General features: G+C 31.5%; 3 protein-coding genes across 3 annotated transcripts in view; 1 reads left to right on the top strand and 2 right to left on the bottom strand.

Annotated features, from left to right (window-relative positions):
- Positions 1-21,600, top strand: part of LOC126781210 (dual specificity calcium/calmodulin-dependent 3',5'-cyclic nucleotide phosphodiesterase 1) — a 193,869-nt gene that overhangs the window by 43,522 nt on the left and 128,747 nt on the right. The window lies entirely within an intron of this gene.
- LOC126781215 (maltase A1-like) lies at positions 270-5,724 on the bottom strand. Its single transcript, XM_050506102.1, has 10 exons — positions 5,536-5,724; positions 5,054-5,233; positions 4,366-4,523; positions 3,838-3,963; positions 3,307-3,762; positions 2,212-2,319; positions 1,991-2,141; positions 1,657-1,852; positions 1,192-1,329; positions 270-384 (listed from the first exon to the last, which is right to left on the bottom strand). The coding sequence occupies exons 1-10, from the start codon at positions 5,696-5,698 to the stop codon at positions 318-320; spliced, it is 1,743 nt and encodes a 580-aa protein (XP_050362059.1). The 5' UTR covers positions 5,699-5,724; the 3' UTR covers positions 270-317.
- LOC126781217 (maltase 2-like) lies at positions 7,687-20,936 on the bottom strand. The gene is made up of 12 exons (XM_050506103.1): positions 20,877-20,936; positions 19,812-19,967; positions 19,158-19,337; positions 16,623-16,780; positions 14,277-14,402; positions 12,753-13,009; positions 11,060-11,258; positions 10,762-10,869; positions 10,406-10,556; positions 9,670-9,865; positions 8,632-8,769; positions 7,687-7,881 (listed from the first exon to the last, which is right to left on the bottom strand). The coding sequence occupies exons 2-12, from the start codon at positions 19,963-19,965 to the stop codon at positions 7,812-7,814; spliced, it is 1,737 nt and encodes a 578-aa protein (XP_050362060.1). The 5' UTR covers positions 19,966-19,967; positions 20,877-20,936; the 3' UTR covers positions 7,687-7,811.

The raw sequence follows: 21,600 nt of genomic DNA, 5'->3' as shown, positions 1-21,600 counted from the left end.
ACGCTCCCGTGCCTCGGAAAGTACGTAAAGGCGTTGGTCTTAAGCCTGAACTTCTTCCGGTCGTGTCGGATTGCCGTCCCATCACATTATGAGAGTAAGGGAATAGAGAATGGACCTTTATTTGGACAAACACTTATGCACTATAATATCTCCTGCGCAGTTGACTAATCTCTCTTGAGATTGGCCGCCGTGGCCGAAACCGGTCAGAAGGACATTACTCTTATTAATAACAGTGATAAATAAATTTTATTATAAATAAAACATATAAAAATGATCAAATTTATATTTACAAAATAATATTCATATTTTGTCTATTATTATATTAACTTTAAAACTATTCCTTCATATCCTGCTACAGGCAGCGCTGATACATCGAAGACGTCTCTGAAAAAAATAATTGAATTTGTGAATAACCCTATTATTTTATTATTACTATTATAAGTTAACAGCCTGTGAATGTCCCACTGCTGGGCTAAGGCCTCCTCTCCCTTTTTTGAATAGAAGATTTGGAGCTTATTCCACCACGCTGCTCCAATGCAGTTTGGTGTAATACACATGTGACAGAATTTCAGTCGAATTAGACACATGCAGGTTTTCTCACGATGTTTGACTTCACCATCAAGCACGAGATGAATTATTATCTCAAATTAAGCACATGAAAATTCTGTGGTGTTTGCCCGGGGTTTGAACCCACGATCATCGGTTAAGAATCACGCGTTCTTACCACAGGCCCATCTCGGCTATTAGTATTATATTAAATCATAAATATCATCACCTAATTTTCGCAACCTTACTTACAAACTTTGTCTAGCGGTGTTTAGTAAGATAGATTTATCTCCTTCTATCAATATGATTTGACATTGGAAAGAAAACACGGCACGGCATTGCTTATCACCCACTAAACAACATTGATATGTAAAGTTGTAGATAATTGTAAGTCAGTATTAGACAGATGGAATTGGATATACAATCTGTTTATGTGTCTGTATATTCGTAAAATAACATTTCGCAAATATACACACACAGACAGATTTATTAAAAAGAGATATATACATACATACATAATATTATGTAGGTATACATTTAACCATGTTATATTCTAAATTTATTCAATTTCATTCTAACGTATTTTAAGTATTCAAATTTTCCCATACAGCTTTTTAATGATATTATAATTGTATTCATACTTACCCTCCCTCTTTAGGAGATTGTATGCTCGTGACGACGACATTGGCCTCACCGCTGACATTCTCGAAATATGTCAAATCAACCACGTACTCTATGTCCCGCATATTAACCAGTACAATGAATGTCTCTCCGTTGTACCATCTAAAAATATTTATAAAGATAGATACCAATAATATTTTTTTTTAAATACATAGTTTAATATGTGCAATATTTTTTTTATTATGTTTTAATATAAGAAGACCAAAAAATATGACCTAATGGAAATAAAACTTTCTTATTTGAAAATTATGAATTCTATTTAGGCATTATTTGTATATAGATTCTTTTCAGTCTCATTGTATTCACGTTGCTGAAGGAAATATCGTGAGGACACATGTATATGTCGGTTCACGAAAGGGCTTATAAAAAGCTTAAATTCTTTTATTTGCTTAGCACTGGGTCATTTACAAACTGTTAAGTTTTACATACCTTCTGAATACAAAGATATCATTATTTAGAGCCAAAGAGTCATATCGACCGTATCGGAATACCGCCTCTCTACGCAAATCAGCTAACGCTTGATAGACTTTCAAATGTGATCGCTCAGGAATCTTTTGATTTTCCACGTTTAATGTTTCATAGCCATCGGCGACAGGTAACCAAGTCTTGTCAGCAGTGGAAAATCCTTAAAATACTTTGAGTTATTAAAATTTCAATAGTTATTTCAGAAACTACATAACAAACAGAACATACTGTGGTTTCTATTTTTTTACATAGAATTGAGAGACAGAAATCATATACCAAAATACTATATATCAAATACCTGCATTTTTTTCTGAATTCCATTGAAATGGCGTTCGTTCTGGATCTCTTGATGAAAATACGTAGTTAATAGGATCATTAGTGTTGCACCCTGATGGGTCTACAGTATCCTCCCAGCTTACGTATCCATCAACCATGCCAATTTCTTCTCCCTATTAAAACAGAAAATTTTGAAGTATTCTGTTAATAACAATTGTAACATGTTAAATTATATTATCTTACCATATACGTAACTCCAACACCGGGTAGTAATAACACAATCATATTGATGCCATCTACTAATGAAGGTCCATATCTTGTCGCCATTCGGCTGTTGTCATGGTTACCTACCTAAAATTATTAAGGCTTATTAACAAAACAGCTGTGTCCCGCGGTTTGGTACCAGTAAATTTTTCACATGATAATTGCTTCATCATATTAATAATGTCCTCCAGACCGATATCGGCCACGGCGGCCAATCTCAAGAGAGATTAGTCAACTACGCAGGAGATATTATAGTGCACAAGTGCGAAAATACAGATGCACTCTCTCTTCCTTCGCTCTAATAATCCAATGGTACGGCAATCCGACACGATCGGAAGAGTTCAGGCGCAGGCGGGCAGGCGGCTTTACGTTCTTTCCGAGGCACGAGAGTGAACACACTTCCAACTTCCAGACTCCGGGTTGCTACTGAGAATTTTCTGAGAGCAAAACCCAATAACTTTTTATTGACCCGACCTGGGAATTGAAGCCAGGACCTCTGGGTCTGCAGCCTTACATCAAGCCACTAGATCAATAAAGCATTCATCATATTATTATGCATATCAACTAACTAAATATAAATGGTTTTTTCTCGAGTGATTGAGTGAATGAGTTTTTTTTATTGACTATGGAAACAAACAGTAGAAAGTAAATACAACACATAATAAACCAAAGTATCGCTACACTGTCATTTTTTTTTTCGAATTGGACTGTTTATTTCAAGATGACGAATTGGTAATTGGTTCACATGATGTGATCTATGTAAGATCTAACACTGGAAGAAGTACAAACTACGGCTTAAGGCACCGTCATTTAATACGTCGCCTAAAGATATCATTAAAATAATAAAGATGACGTTATGTCTTTAGCCCTTGTTATTACATTTTAAACCGGAATACAGTACAAGTATTATTGTTTGGCAGTATAATATATAATAAACATACAAGTATATAGCAGTCTATAGTAATAAGTTCTGGAGGTAAGTTTTCAGTTTTCGATGTAAATATGCAAAGAATAAGTATTATCCTTTATTTAATTATTCGATAATAATGTTACTTACAACAAATTATTACTTACCACCCAATTAGCATTCTTATCAACTGGTTTATATGTTAAAAACTTATCAACGGCCCGTTTGATGTCAGCGGCACTAGATGATGCATCCACATCAGTGACTAAATCAAAATTAAATGGCATTTGGGCACCCTCTTTGTTCTCGTCTCCAAAATACCTGACCACATTTTGAATAGACGCATAAACCTCTGTCATCATTACTCTGGTAAGGCCATCTTTTTCGGTATACTCGTCAAATATATCTCTCCATTCGTACACCATGTTATAAGTTTCATCTTGATCTTTTGTGTAAATGTGGCTCAAGTAGTCATGTGAGTCGGGATCAACATCGGTTCTACCAGACGTAGGCTCGTCTGGATAAATCCCGTTAAAAAGAGCTTTATCGACTTCATATAGACAATTAACAGCATCAACCCTAAATCCAGCCACGCCTTTGTTCAACCAAAAACGAATAATATCCTGGAAATAAATATCATTATCGTATTTTGTTTCACAATAGTCGATAATGTGATACAAATGTTCTTTAATGGTTACCTTCATTTCATCAATAACGTCTGGGTTGCGATAGTTTAAATCAGGTTGTCCAACAACGAACTGATGCAAATAATATTTGCCCACTTCTTCTCTATATTCCCAAGCACTTCCCCGAAAATGGCTCCTCTATGAAATTAAAGAAATTAAATTTGTTTATAAAATAATTTCTAATTCAATAATAAATAAAATAAAAACTAATTTGTTTAAAGTAACAGCTTCTTCAATATGAGTCTTAAGAAAAAGGTTTTTAGAGTTTATTCCCCCACGCTGCTCCAATGGTCGCTCCAATTGGTGGATACATACATACACATATTGCAACTTTTCTTCCGATAAATGCAGGTTTTATCACGATGTTTTCCTTCATCGCTGAGCACGATATGAAGTAATTATACAAAGACTTATGCACATAATATGACATTGCCACTTGCCTGGGCTTAAAACCAAAATCTTCAAAATTCACAAAAATTCGAAAACTTCGTTTTATTAATGTAAAATTAAATCAATTCGGAATAAGTTAAAGATAAATACCCAATTATTAGGTGGTTGTCTATTTCCATTTTCATCAACAATCCCATCTTCCCAGACGAAATAGTCAATATACTTTTCATTGCCTTTAAGAGCTTCTTGGAACCACACACTCTCATTAGATGTGTGATTTGGTACAAGATCCAATACGATTTTAATATCTGTAAATATGATTTAAATATAAATTTATATATATATATTTAAATATAAATTTATATATATATATATTATAGATATAAAATTATTTACAACATAATAAAATAAACGTATAAGCTTCGTTGTAAAATTTTTATACAAGATTTAAAGTTGTTTTAGTCAAGAACAATAAATATAAAAATAATAATTCTTCAGAAATACTTGAAAAATATTCTAAGCTTAACTGGCTAGATAACAATTTGAAATGTATAAGCCTAATGGATGTTACTGCCCAAGCTCCACCTCAGGACTTTCCATTACAAGATATTTAAGTCTGGATTAAGCCTGTCTCCGCTGTTTTTGAATAAAATTATGAGTATAGTACTCATAATTTTATTCAAAACTAATAATTGTTGATGAAAAGAGCGTTTTCACCTTTTAAAACAGCTATGTCACTGTATCCCTTTTAGCTTAAGTTTATTCAAATTTAAAAAGCTAATTAGAAAGGATTATTTCATAATTGAACATTATCCGGAGAATTAATTGTAAAACTTACCAAGTGCATTAGCTTTCTCGAGTAGTTCATCAAAGTCATCCATTGTACCATATTCATCATGAACAGCGTAGAAATCGGCAATATCGTAACCAAAATCGTACATCGGCGATTGAAATATCGGCGAAAGCCATATAGCGCCAGCGCCTATCTCTTTTATATATTCCAACTTTGAAGTTATACCTAATAGATTTATTATAATATAATTTGTAAAAGAACAGAAATTGGTCCGTATTTAGATAATTTTTCAATCAAGCGACGAAATTGTTAGATCATGTAGATTGATTAAATTTTTTTATGACAACCTTTTTTTATTTAAAGAAACAATTATTGTATTTCTTAGCCATCTTATAATAATATTATCATACTATTGAAATGAAATTTGATTTTATTCAAGTTACTGCTGTTTTTTTTTTCAATTACATTGAATTCACTTTAGAAAACTACTAAAACAATTCATAAATTCGTTCAATTACTACAATCACCTTTAAGATCTCCAATTCCATCGCCATCGCTATCAGCAAAAGATCTCGGGTAAATTTGGTAGATAATAGCCGTCTCCCACCACTCCAATTCTTTTTCTTGCTGTTTTATAACATTGCTAACACTCAGAGCCACCAAAAATGGCAGCAAAAAAACTGCCTTCATGTCTATGAATGATCCTATTGAAACTGAGATTGCGAATGTATACAAAAAAATAGTGAGGTTGCTTTGAGATATATATGCCAGTGAAGTGTTTCTTATCAATACATATTTTCAGGTGCTGATAAAGCATAAGATTTCAAAATTTTCCAATGCAACTGTGCCAATTGAACCAATAACAAAATATATATATATTTAAGTTGTAATCTTTCTATTTGAAGACATCAATTCTTGTAAAGTGAAAATGGCTGAAAAGGCCACGGGCCCGACGTTACAGGCTTTCAACTTGTTAATATAATGGCCATCCTTTTTGCGACTTCTGTGCACTTAATATGTAACTTTTTTATGTCACATAGACATGTAAGAACATTTCTGTTTGAAATATTTGAATAGTCGAGCCGGTTGGCGTGGTTGGTAGACACTTGCCTTTCACGCCGAAGGTTGTGTGTTCGATTCCCACCCAGGACAGACAAATGTGTACATGAACATGTCTGTTTGTCCTGAGTCTGGGTGTAATTATCTATATAAGTATGTATTTACAAAAGAAAAGTGGTACATGTAGTTATCAGTTGTCTGGTTTCCATAGTACAAGCTCTGCTTAATTTGGGATCAAATGGCCATATGTGAATAATGTCCCAGGATATTATTATTTAAAAAAAATATTTCTATTTTATTTCATTTTATCAGCAGTCTAGGTTGAAATAAAGGCTTATTTATTAATTATATTATAGTTAGTATTTTAATTGTTACCGTAGTTATCTTTATCTTTTTTTAATAAAGTAAGAGAAATGATTAATATTATTAAGGCTAAAGTTATAACAGAGAGGTTGCTATCAAATAATAGATCAATCAATAAATACAGTTGTGAAAAGCCAAGACAAAATCTTGGTGTGCTAATCTTTTTATCAAACAAATAATCTTGAAATATGATAATGCCAAAACACAAATGTTATATAATATTTCAACTGCTATTCTATGTATAAAGAAAAAATGATATTTCAAATAGCAGACATTTAGAAATAAAAAATAACATAACATATACGTTGGAAATATTAAATCATTGCTGTTTACTTTTGAAATATTAAATTAATCTTTGTGATTATTATTATTTTATGATTAGTATGTTTTATTGTTAAATAAACTTTATTAATTAATTTCGAACATTTCATAATTTTTGTACAACGAATTTAAAAGGTTTAGGTATTGCATTCTTGTATATACATTAAATGTTATTTCAAAGCATTCGAAATATTGACATTAAACTATTTCTAGATAAATAATTACAAAACATCTTTGAATCACTGTAACTAAATACAAATAATATATATAATACAAATAATTTAAATTTATTACAAAAGTTAAGACAAATATTTTTATCGTAAACAATGTAATAAAGTTTTAAATTTCAATGTTAAAACGTTGATGATATTTGCTATCCTTTATCAAATATTGTATGGCAATTTTAGTTTCAATATATTTACTACAAGCTTTTATTCAACTGATGATGCTAGAGGTTAGAAACCACTTTTTGTGTTTTAGTTTATAAAATTTTTCATATATGGCAATCATTAGTATAGGAAAATTTACACCTATTAAGCTTAGTATAAGTATTCCAATATTAAGTCATTTAAAGTTATGATGAATCAATAAGCAAACACGCGTTTGTCTAAACGTCTAGTTATCCTTACATCCATGGTTTACGTGTTATAGTATATGTACATTGTTAACCTTATATTATCATTTGAATTACTGATTTTATCGATCCGGATCGGGATTTGAGCCCAATAGCTTAATCTGCAGCCATATGAGCTCACCAATAGACCATCCAGGCAGTCGTATAAATAAGTGGAGCTATAAATAAACTCTGATGTCCTTTGCTCTGAGAACGTACACTTCGAATATGAAAGTTATTTCAACTTTATCCAATCGTCAGTGGTTCGTTAGTTTATTTCAACTTAGTGAAATAATATATTATAAACAGTCGCTCCGCGTTAAGCGTTACTACTCCGCCTGTCTCTTGATATTATAATCTTTTTCATTTAAGAAATTACGAATGAAATACTAATTATTATTAAACATCACTTTTTAATTAAAAAAATATGAAATCGAAACGAAAGCTTTACACTTGCATTCTTAAAACTAAAGCTTCATCTGCTGCCAAGTCCAAGAAATTCGCATGGATATCGTCACTGAAATACAACAAAGGGAACGATTACATTTCTGATTAATTGTATTAAATTTAAGATTAGTGAGTGATTGATTATATACTTAATAAAATTAAATGGGTAAATTGTCAGTTAAATTGTTAGTGTCAATATTTAACTTAGTGGTATTGTAGTTAGTAGGTAGTAGTTTTTATAGTATTCAATATTCAACCGTCAAACAACAATATTTTATATTGCTGTGTTCAACTTAAAAGGTGACTCAATGTTATTACAGTCACAAGGAACACTGCTAGAGTGGTGATGCTGCTAGTTTTTAACACTGCATTAGCAGACATTAGTCTATGGGTGGTGATGACCAGATAGCATCAGATAGTCCAAGCATCCGTTCGCCTTTATAAATAAAAAACTTCAATCTCTATCAAGATGACCATCGCTGTCAGCTTTTCAATTATCAGTAAAAGTCATATATTTTTTTTATGTTACATTTTTATAACTATAAATATTAAATTTAAAATATTGATTTCATTATGCGTCAAACAATATTTTAAAAATATTTTCTTAAATTAAAAACAACACGGTGTTGTCAAGGTTCTTTTAAATAATAGTTGAGTGCTTTTCTTTTGCGCATCTCATTTATGTACATAATACTCTACTCTAGGAAATACTGTCAGAGAAAGAAAAACTTTTTATAATAAATATTTTTTAGTAAGCTTATACTTTTTAATCAGAAATATTGACACAAATATTTTTAAAATAAATTAATAATCATAGTACCTGGAACTTCTTGAAGAATGTACGCTACTGACTTCAACTTCCAATTGTCCGAAGATCAGATCGAAAGCAGTCAGATTAACAACTTGATAACTCTTTCCAACATTCATTATAACCACGTATGCATCATCGTTATACCATCTGAAGTAAAACAATCATTGATTATTATCACTGATATGATAACAGATTTGATTTCTGATAATACGAGGATAACAGTTCAAGTAATGTACTTGTTTAAAATAGAAACAAAATAGAAAATAGCCCATTGGAAGATAGGTTTGGTAAAATGCTGGCGCTATTACGAAATTACCAATCAATCAGTTCCTGTCGAACTTTTCATAACCCCTTTTTAAAAATACGTCGAATAATATTTTCTGATAATGTCAAAGAGAGTTAATTAATATATAGAACAATTAACATAATCTTTAACAAATATAATTGTTTTTAAAATTGTAATATTTCTGATTGAATTAATATTTGAGTTCTTTTAATTATAACCACTATTCTAAATATGAAATATAAAGTCTAATAGAATGAGTAAAAAGTGGTGTTTGTAGCAAAGCGTTGCGGTCTTATCCGGATATTTCTCTAGTCGCTGGGGTTTAATTAGTGCTTACAAAAGATCTAGCACTGCAGTGAAAATATTGTTATAAAATCTGCAATGACATGTAGACGTTGACCAGCTCATCAGACAACGATTATTTACTCGCAATGCTTTTTATTTCATGGGTTTTCATTTAATGAATTCAATTGTTGATGTAATTAAATTTTAATTCTTAATTATTGATATGACACTAGACTATTATACTTAATATGAATATTACTTATGATTGAATAACGTCCGTTTTTTTATAGTACCGAATATTTATGGCATAATAATTCCTGAAGCTTCAAAGATTTACTAGGTACGGAATCTTTAGCTGACTTTTTTTTTTGATAGAATCTTCCCAAAAATCTTCCCAAACCGGTAGCAGCTTCGCGATTTCTAACTCAAAAGTTTATATTTGAAAAATAAAAATACATGAAAAATATTTACTTTACCTTTTAAAAGCAAATACATTTTTGGTAAGTGCCAAAGATTGATACCCTCCTAGCCTGAATGCAGGACGAGACCGCAAATTTGTCAAAGTTCGGTATACTTGATAATGGGACCGGACAGCTGATCGTTGTTTTTCCACATTTATAAGTTGGTATCTATCAGCTAATGGAAGCCAAGTTTTCTCAGCAGTAGAGAATCCTGTAAAATATTTATATATCAATTACTTATGCAATCAACAGTAATGTATTTGAATTTGATAATCTATAATCACAACTGGATTTGCACATATTTTTTCATTAATAATAGCCGTGCCCGTTTTTAGGCATCACTTATATTCTTATTTACCTCTAATTAAGCGTAAATCTTGTACTAGGAGTGGGAACGATAATAGACCACGGGTTCAGGATCGAACCTGTGACTTTTAAGTTACTAGGTGGCCCGTAAGCCACCTTGTTATTATTCTTACATTCTTATAACGCTTAATTTGAATAGAACGTTTTTAACACCAAGCTAGGTATGTATCTATGAAATGGTATCTTTGAACGTAATTTTTTCCCACTTTCGATCAGAAGTCGTTTTGAAGTGAAACTTCGCATACTTATCAAAGACCAATGATAATACAATAATATGATAAATTTATATATTTTTTTAATTTTCTCCTTGAGCATCATAGCACAATTTTCTGACTCAATAGTCAATTACCTCTAAAACGTAATCGCATAAGATAAAGTTTATTACCTGCGTTCTTTCCATTGCTCCATTGGAATGGTGTTCGGTATGGGTCGCGGGACACCTTTATAAAGTTGACCGGGTCATCTGTGTTACAGGCCAAGGGATCCATCGTCTTACCCCACGTTACGAATCCATTCGTCATACCAATCTCTTCGCCCTTTGTAATGGACAGATTAAATTAAATAAAAGTATGTATTTGAATTGCTATATCATTTGACAGATTATTATTTTGTGGATATTTAATATATTATGTAAAAAAAAGTATATAATTATGTAAATACGACAATAATTTCGCTAATTCGTGATTTTTTTATTATGATTTACTTAAAAAATGATATCTAAATTGAATGTACCAATCTTACCATATAAGTAATTGCGATCCCAGGTAATAAAAGAACAAGCATGTTGAAAGCATCAACCAATTTTGGTCTAAAACGTGAAGCCACTCGACTTTTATCAAGAGATCCAATCTAAAATAAACATAAGAACTTTGAAAAAAAAACAACAATAGTGAGTAAAGCTATAATCATTTTACTATCATCTCTAAATATACTATCAAATATCAGAGAAACAGAATCAGGAAGTTTTATATTTACGGTCTATCTATTTTCTCTTGGCTGATTGAATACATACTCGTATAGTAATCTAAGAAACAATTACCCCCCAATTAGCTGGCTGCCGAAGCGGTTTGTAGGTCAGCCATCTATCGACCGCATATTTGATGTCTCTCGCATCTGATTCCTTATTCAAGTCTTCTATGAGAGCGAAATTGAAGGGGATGTGAGCGTCAAAGCGGGTGCCATCACCGTAATATCTCACTGCATTCTTTATGCTGGTGTAAGCTTCTGTTATTAATACCCTGCAGATAGTTTAAATCTCACGTTTAACAAAAAAAAAATGCTTTTATTGCACGTTGAAAATGGCGCTGGTCATTAATTTTGTAATGGCTCCCATCAGCGGTACGAAATAAAAATGCAGTTAAAGATTTTATTTTCTAAATGTTTCATGTGTCTAGTTTATTGCATGACGTAGAAGGTATATTTGTCTTTTTTTCGTGTTCATAATTTACAATAAAAAATTAAATCTAATTTTTCCCTTTTATTCTATAATTATAAGCGAGAATAAAAGAGCTTAATTATTTTCAACACTATCGTTTTTTTTTTAATTGGTTGGCATTTTGTTTGACTATTATGATCATCGAGAAAGTATTTTTTTTTTTGTGAGAAAATTCCTTATTAACTGTTTATCACACAAACAAGTCCCTCTAGTTATATTTGCATGCTTACTAACTTTCCGCTGATTTAATGATTTCAAATTACACTTCGGTTCACATAACTCTAAGTATAAGTTAATGATTCATTTATCCTCTAAAATAGACATTTTAAATACAAAAGTGAAAATTGTTTTATATAGAATGATGTGATTTTTTAACAAAAAGTCTAAAAGTTTGCGCATGAAAAACCATCAGGCAATATTTATAAGTAATGTTTCTCGAACATAACGACCCATTACACTTTTATTATATCTATAGATAAAGAATGCTGTGAACTTAAGTGCCAATACTGATATTTAACGATGTTAACTCATTATGAAAGATAAGGAAAGTCTTTGTCATATTTTTTGTCATCTATCATGTTTTTATGTGTCGATAAAAATCTATTGCAATCATTCGAAACTTCATCATCATAGCTTTGTATCAACAAACAGAATGTAATAAGTACAACAGTACAGTACAGTACAAGCCTGTTAATATCCCACTGCCGGGCTAAGGCCTCCTCTCCCTTATGAGGAGATTGTATGGAGCTTAATCCACTACTCTGCTCCAATGTGGGTTGGTAGAATACACATATGGCAGATTTGCAATGAAATTAGACACATGCAGGTTTCCTCACGATGTTTTCCTTCACCGTCAAGCACGAGATGAATTATAAACACAAATATATTTTACGCATATAATGTTATACGGAAATAGTATTTAATATTTATTTATTCAATAATTAAAATGAAATAACATGAAGTCCATGATATAGTCGATTTCTTCGCAATTAATTAAAATCCGTCCAGTAGTGTAAGCGATGACTTACAACTCCAAATAAATAATGTTTCGAATTTAACATATTAGTAAGATTTAAAGATAAGTTTCACAAATTTAGCGTAGTAAGTGTTTTATTTCCACTAGTAAAGTAAAATAACAGCTAATAAATTTTCCACTGCTGGGCTCCACCGAGCAAGAAATAAATAATTAAAAACACAAATTAAGTACATAAAAACTTAGCGGTACTTGCCCGAATTTGAGCCAACAATCTTTGTTTAAGATTCTGGTTTTATTTTTGAATAAATATAAGAAACATACCTCGTTAAATTATCTCTAAGTGTTAATGCGTCGAATATATCCCGAAATTGTGACATCAGGTCATACGTTTCTTCAAGGTCTTTGGTGTAGATGTGATCTAGATAGTCGTAATCATCAGGTCCTAATCCAGGTTTTCCAGTTGCTGGTTCATCGGGATAACGTCCTCCATAAAGATCCTTGTCAACTTCAAATACATAGTTCACGGAATTCATTGCCAAACCAGCGACTCCCTTCTCTAACCAATATTTTAGAATATTCTGTAAAAAAGTTTATTTGGACATTGGTGTATTTTATAGCATATTATATTTTGTGTATGTTTGTAGTAATATTTTTATAGTTTTATACATTTTTTGTACTTATTTTTGTATTATTAATGATATCATTTACTAATTACCGCCTTCAAGGATTTCTGTTTTGCCTAAAGGTTGGATGACAGAGAATGACTTCAGGCATTAAGTCCGCCTTTTCCAACTGCATATTGTAATGGTCAATAAAGTTTTTAAATAAGTATGAAATAAGTGTTCCACTTCTTTAAGAAAAAATATATTTGAGAACTTCTCATACGTCTATCTAATTACTGCTTAATGTGACTTTACTTAATAAACTAACTTTGACAAAAGAGGAATTTTAAGTACAAACTTCATATTTGTAAAAATATGAGACGAATGAATGTTTAAGTAATTATTTAAAAAATAAACAAAATATCGTCTTAATACTTTGAAAGCAGTGTCTGATAAATCTATAATGGAGTTGTACTTTGATGGATGACTACAAAGTTTTATGTACAGAAAAACCGTCGATTCTTCGCGTCTTAAAACAGATTTCTTATTCGTTTCATACAGAGAAAAAATGTATTTTCTTTAAATATGTATGTATGTATACGGTTATTTTAAAATATACGAGCTATAGGTAATTTCCATTTTATTTTATATTTTATATATTATAATTATTGATTAAAATTGAAATAACTAGTAAATATTCATATGATCAAATACAAATTCCTTTTAATGTTTAATGCATTACCGTCAACTTAGTGATGGTCAAAGTAAAACCTACGATTGAATCGAAATAGAAAATACCCTGACCTGAAAGAACGTTTTTAGGTAAAAATTAGAATGTAAGAGAATTAAATTATTATTGAATGTTTTGTTAAAACTATTGATGAGAAAAATCAGTCACATCTTTTAATCTATATATCTTCTCATATATATGTAACTATGTAACTATGTAACTTCATGCTCATACTCAAGAAGCAATAATGTATAACGCATCGATTGATCGATCAAGCGGCTAGTATATTATCTAATTTAAAAATTATGAATGTTTCCTTGTTTATCTCACATGCATTCCATTCATCCAATTTATTTAAAGCTTCATGGTTTTTGACACTTATTTGAAACGTTTCTGGCAGGGCTGGAATACTTTATATGCGCGAGAGTCATAACTTATAATATTTAAAAAAAATTAAAGAGGCATTGCAACAAAAACTGGGCAAAAGCAAGTTACAAAATAAAGATAACAAACCTTTATTTCTTCCTCGACGACGGGATTTCTAAAGTTTAAATCCGGCTGGGTGACACCGAACTGATGTAAATAGTATTGATCACGACTCGGCGAGTATTGCCAGGCGCTTTTTCTAAAAACACTGATCTGAAATTCAGAATTGAATGTGCAAAACGATGAAAACACATAAAACGAAAAGTATTCGTTAGCATGGAATTGGATAGAGTTTTTGTTATCCCTTGGCAGTCATTTGCTTGCGCACAATAAAACAGCCTGTATATTAAATGAGTGTACATACAGATGTTGAATTTCATTAGTCTGTCCAGGTTATTCCACGAGACACTTGTCACGTAGACCCTCACACACACACACACACACACACACACACACACACACACACACAAACACACACACACACACACACACATACACATACACATACACATTCATTACAAACGCATAGAATAAATCGCAAAATTTACATAAACGTTTTATAACTTGAGAATTCACAATAGCATCAAAATTAAAATGCACATCCATACTTTAAGGCTTTTTATAGTCGTGCCAAAGTGGTCCAGTGGTTAGGTTAGTTAGTCTTCAGGACCATATCTTGAAAATGCGTGTTCGAATCTCGGTTATGCTTGATTGCAAAATAAATAATCATGAATAAATCTTCACAAGTCAGACTAGCTTATTTTTACCAAAAATTTCCTCCGCAGAAGAAGAATCGGTTTGTCCAGCGGTGAGACTTTTACGGGTTATATTTATAGTTATTTTTTCATTTATAAACAATTTCCCCTGTATTGGAATTGATGAAAACCTTACTTACGACTATTTCCCAAGTCTAATACACAATAATTATCTAATTTTCGTTGTGTATACTCTTATCTATATCAAATCTCATAAAGCTTATATTAAGCTATTTCACATTGGTATTACTGTCACATTTCCCCTATAAAAAAGGTCTATATATATTCATATAATTTCTAGGTCATGATAGCATAAAACAAGCAGAGTTTCCTTATTAACGGAGCACACATCATCTCCGCTTTCATAGCAGAATGCATCGACATAATAATGTCACTATGGATACGCCCTTACATTGCTTTCTCGTAATACCGATATTATATTCCTGTTTGTTTATGGATATTAAATTTAATTTCATTAAATGCAATGTAGATACAAGTATTTGTATTTGCTTCATTTGGTTTTGTCAAATATAAAATTAATGTTTGAAAGAATATGAAATAATGAATATGAAAGATTCTTAAAAAAATTGAGTACAATCAAATACATAATTACAATAATCATAAAGCTATCAAAATGTTATTTTGCTTAACAGTAAAACGTGATAGTTTAACTTATTAGTTATTAAATAGTACTTATATAATTTTATTATTATTTATTTTTGTATTTATTTAAGGCTTTAATATTATTTAACTCTATAGAAAGTATTACTCATAGCTTGATAAGCACCGTAATATAAAAAAAATATTTATATTTTTTTACAGTCCTTACAGTCATTACACATACCATCTTATATTGAACCTATTTATTTATTAACATAAATTACAGAATATTTAATAATTAAACAAGAGAAAAAAATATAATATAATATTTAAAATCGACGTTATAACATGTCAGTTATTTAAATTAAAAGTAGCAGCAGCAGGTCCCAATACTGATCAAAGACCTCCTCTCTTCTCGAGCTTATGGGCCACCTGATGGTAAGTGGTCACCGACACCCATAGACATTGGCATTGTAAGAAATGTTAACCATCGCTTACATCACCAATGCGCCACCAACCTTGGGAGCTAAGATGTTATGTCCCTTGTGCCTGTAATTACACTGGCTCACTCACCCTTCAAACCGGAACACAACAGTACCAAGTACTGCCGTTTTGCGGTAGAATATCCGATGAGTGGGTGGTACCTACCCAGACGAGCATGTACAAAGCTCTACCACCAGTAATTTCAATAGATGCAAGTTTTTACTTCAATGCTGTGCACAAGATGAATTATTTAAAAAAATTACGAACATGAAAGCTGAGTTATTATAGTATAGTTAATGTCTAAATTCAGTCATGTATTTCGTTAACACACACTTTTATTTAAGTTAACGATTTTAGATAATTGGTATATAATTTTTAAAACTATTTTTATATACTCATTAAGTAAATTATTTCTTAGTATATAACATTGAAATCCTAATAAATAAATAAATAAAGTCCTACTTGTCGGGAATTTAAACCGTATTCTTTTGTTAAAAATTCACGTGTTTCACCCTCTGAGTTTTCCCAACTACATCTTACAATAATTTTATTAACAAAAATAGTTACTACGTCTACGTTAAAAAAAAAATCTCACCCAATTGTTCGGAGGACGTCTCCTGCCTTGCGCATCCAAATGGCCGTTCTCCCAAATATACCAATCGTGGTAATATTCGTCCTTGTTTGAAGATTTTATGAACCATTCGCTCTCATTACTCGTGTGATTTGGAACGAGCTCTAAAATAATTTTCACGTCTGCAACATTGTATTGAACAATCAAGTTTTAATCTAAAACTAGTTTTCACTCGCATTTTTTTTATTTTTTATAGAATAGGAAGGCGGACGAGCATATGGGCCACCTGATGGTAAGTGGTCACCAAACGCCCTTAGACATTGGCATTGTAAGAAATGTCAACCATCGCTTACATAGCCAATGCGCCACCAACCTTGGGAGCTAAGATTTTATATCTCTTGTGCCTGTAATTACACTGGCTCACTCACCCTTCAAACCGGAACACAACAATATCAAGTATTGCTGTTTTGCGGTAGAATATCTGATGAGTGGGTGGCACCTACCCAGACGAGCTTGCGCAAAGCCCTACCACCAGTTTTATGGGGAGGGGGGTTAAAAAGCCTATGCCCTTCCTTGGTGTTCAAGGAAGCTTTACATTAAATTTCATCAAAATCAGAGCATAAGTTAAACCGTGAAAAGGTAGCAGGCAGAGTTATTTTCAAATTTATTTTATTAATAAAGTAATACTAACAGATTGTCCTAAAAAGAAACGATTACAACTTGGTATAATCATTTTATATTTTAATAGATTTCAACTTGATTTTGAATGAATCAAGTTAAAATCTATTATCTTGTAGCCGAGATGGCCCAGTGGTTAAAACGCGTGAATCTTAACCGATGCTCGTGGGTTCAAGCCTGGGCAAGCACCATTAAATTTTCATGTGCTTAATTTGTGTTTATAATTCATCTCGTCCTTGATTGTGAAGGAAAACGTGAGGAAACCTGCATGTGTCTAATTACATTGAAATTATGCCACATGTGTATTCTTGGAGCAGCGTGGTGGAATAAGCTCTCATTCTCCCCAAATGGGAGAGGAGGCCTTAGCCCAGCAGTGGGACATTCACAGGCTGTTACTGTTAGAATTAATTTGAGTTTTTTTTTCTGTTGGGATGTTCTGAAAATTAATCAAAATATGTTATTAATTAGTCTTTTACATGTAATCCAACATCAAAAGACAGAACTAATAACAAAAGTTCAATACTAATATTAAATATTTACCTCTCATTCAATAAAGAATTATGAGAATTTTCATCGGTTTATTACTGTGACTGTTTGACGAATACCAACATGTTTGATGTTTTAGCGTTGCTCACTCACTTTAATTATTAAATTAGAATCTTTACAAATAAGAAAAAAATACATCTTAAATAAGATGTAACACCCGTTAGAGGCCATAAAAACCCATCTTAATGCCTTATTAATGTAGGTTACACATGGTAATACAAGTAACTGCCTGCAAATATCCCAACGCTAGGCTGATTGCTCCTATTCTCAAGAAGAAGACATTTGTCCACCACGCTACGTTTATGTAGGTCGATGACTACATGTTAAAGATTTTCATCAAACACACGCAAAATTCCACCATGCTTACATCAAATTAAGTACATGAAACCACCGAGTCATCGTAGTGCACGGTCACAACTGCCAAATCCTTTTTCTTGCAGTGTTATAAAAAAACAGCGCCGACCCCACGTAAAAGAAAATGTGATAATAATTATATGTTATTTGTGTAATATATTTATATAATTTATAAATTTACATTATTAATTTTTATTATTTTAGTCAAATTTAAAATAGTCCCTTCCGATTCCCACCCGACGCAAAGCTGCCCATAATTCAGGCCGCATTTCCGCGCTGTATGGCAATGGACAACCTTTGTGCCAAGTAGGACAAAGGTTGTGTAATTATACTATATGTTTCAATTGCACATGATTATATTTCTTAATGAAATTAAAATAAGAAATTGAATGTTATTACATATGAAATTTCGTATTTTTAGGACCCAGGACGTTATGAAATATAGAAATTATTTGGAATTTATACCTGAATAATTTATAAATTTCGTGACCTTTGTTTTCTAGCAGTATAGAATAGAGGTTGAACTGTCAGCACCTTAAGTACTGACTAAGGGAACATTTTATGTTAAACAAATTTATCAATACTTTAAGCATTAACGATTGAACCACCTGCAGGGTGGCGTAAAGAATTGTTCCAAGGTTTGACCGCATTTCAGGCTGGTGGCTTAAACTAAATAACGGTAAATACATTTTCTATAGTTGATAATGTGTCTCGTTTCTTTTGTGCTTATTTTTTAAGTTATATAAAAGCACTAAAATTCTTGATTTTTGATTACACATATAAGATTTAACTTGCCTAATGATCTTTGAACTACGTGTTAAAATAACGTAAGTGCACTTAATTAACCCTTATTTCAAAGTTCAAAGCAAAGTTAGGAAAATTTGGTCGCCAAAAAACCTTGTACATTATTGTCTTTCAGAAAGTTTTGTACTTAAGCCTTCGATCAAAGCCTTTCGGGTTTCATTATATAGTGTGACTTACTTAGTTCATTAGACTTTTTGATAAGTTGTTCGAAATCTTCCATGGTTCCGTATTCTGGTTGAATTGAGTAGAAATCAGTTACATCGAAACCGAAATCTTGATTTGGAGATCGGTAAATGGGTGATAGCCATGCAGCATCCACGCCAAGATCCTTTAAATACTCAAGTCTTGATGTAATACCTACAAAATGTTTCATTTTATGCAATAAAAAATTGTACTCGCGAAAACTATATCGCTTAGCGGTTATTTATGAGTAATTGCCTTTCCCGAGAGTACAAATCTAGAAATTATATTAAAACCGATTCTAATTCCATTCCTTTTAAAATTGCTAATGAAAGCAAAATCTCGTTACTGTTCTGCTTCTAGTCAAAGATATAGAAAGAAGCTATACAAGCAACATTGAATTTCTGCAAATCGTATATTTTATATATTAATAATACACGTATTATTATTTTCTAAAATAAGCAAGATTTCTTACAATATTTTCGTTTCGATAAATCGTAACTCAAATTCAGGACTTGAAAGGTATTGAAGTTCTCTGGATTTAAATTTTGGAACTTCAATTGGAATCTATGTACATTACACCTTGGTTCAGAATAATAAAAAAATAAAATATATTAAGTTAAAAAATATGGTATGTATAAGCAATCTAACCGTTGATATCCCCAATTCCATCGCCATCGCTATCCATAAACGATCTTGGAAAGATCTGATAAAAAACCGCATTTTCCCACCAATCCAGTTTCACGTTCACGTTTTCATATCTGGCATCAACAGCTGCGAATAACACGGGAAGTATCATCAACATGTCTGAAAAAGGCAAACTTTTTTAACAAATGTCTGGAGCGAACAATAGAAGTTGGGGAATTTTTTTTACAAACCTTCTCAAAGTGATTTTTTATGCTATGATGTTTAGATAATAAAGTGCGATGAATGATAAACTTTTTAATACTATTCTTTTGTTTCTTAAACAATTCCAAATTCAAATATAGCTTGAGTTGAATATTAAATAACTAGCATTGCTATGATAGCTATAATTATAATATACATATTTTTTTTTAATTTTGCTTTATTTGTTATACCATTATTGCAGCATTTTGTTATTCATTCGATGTGCAATATTGTTTTTAATAATAAAAATTTAAAATTTCTAGGTACAATGAAAAAAATTCGTAAGGGCCGATTAGAGTGCAACGTCTTTTATGTAAACGTCGAATGTCATACGTCTATTACTTAGGTAATCGTATTATTTCTAGTATTCCGTAGCCAAAGAATCGAAAAGGAACCGTTAAGATTTCATCCCTCTGTCTCCCTCGTCTGTCTGATTGTATTTTACAGCTAATTTACTTGTAGAATTTTAACACTTACAGTAGTACTTAATTTGCAAATTGTGTTCTATAAACCAATTTACAAATTGGTTAAGAAATTGTTAAAAAATACAGGCGGCACATAAAACAAATACTTGAATAAAAATAAAAGTCTGACTACGGTATACAGATTCGACTTTTCTGACGCATTCATCCACTAATACTGTGGTGGATACTAATCGTATCCACCACAATACGACTTCAGTCTTGGATCATATATTACGAACAACTATGTATAATTCGGTAAGTGATTCAATGTTCAGTTTAACAAGTTGATTAATATTTATAGGTACCCTTGGTCGACTGAATTAACTATACCAATAAATATTATTAAAAAAAAAAACATACTTACTTAGTAAAACAATAACTTGCAATTATTTTAATATTTCAAACATCACAAACTAGGTTCTATAATATCTGTTTTCTAAGTGACGAATGAACGGAAGCCAAAACACGACTCCTTATATTAGCGGTGAATGTTTTTGCAAACATTTCTTTTGTTTATACCAAACGTCATTCTAATGGACGTTGTGTCATACGAAGTTTGATAACACAGGGGATCTATGGATGACCTTTTCTTCGAGACATATGTTTCTAAACTATTTATACTATTCATTTCAGTTCAATGCGCTTTTACACCTCAGAGTACAGAGCCTTGTGTAATTTTAACTATAAATTTATTAACTATTTTTCTTAAAGATTTTTCTTAACGTATTAACGTTCTTAAAGTATATAATATTAAGAAAAATTTAAAACAAATAAAATTAACGATTGATTATCAAAGACAAACACAGTGCGCAGAAAAGCGTTTGCGCGAGCTAACGCGCTGCTTTACGTGAACTATTATATTGATAAATCAATATACCTACATTGTAGCGCATTTGAGCGCTTTCTCAAGTATACGTGTAAAGGCTAGAACGGGTTTGCTTAAACTTGTGTACGCTCTGCTCGCACTGCACTAGATATAAGCCTACATCTGACAATGTACCAATAATTTAATACTATTATTATTTTTATATAATACTTTCATGTGTTATTTTTTGAGATGTATATGTTCCATATGCAGTATATTAAAA

This window comes from Nymphalis io, chromosome 3, assembly GCF_905147045.1.
Source record: "Nymphalis io chromosome 3, ilAglIoxx1.1, whole genome shotgun sequence".
NCBI lineage: Eukaryota > Metazoa > Arthropoda > Insecta > Lepidoptera > Nymphalidae > Nymphalis > Nymphalis io.
Note: the sequence above shows the minus strand (reverse complement) of the source record. Positions and strands in the feature narration are given on the sequence as shown.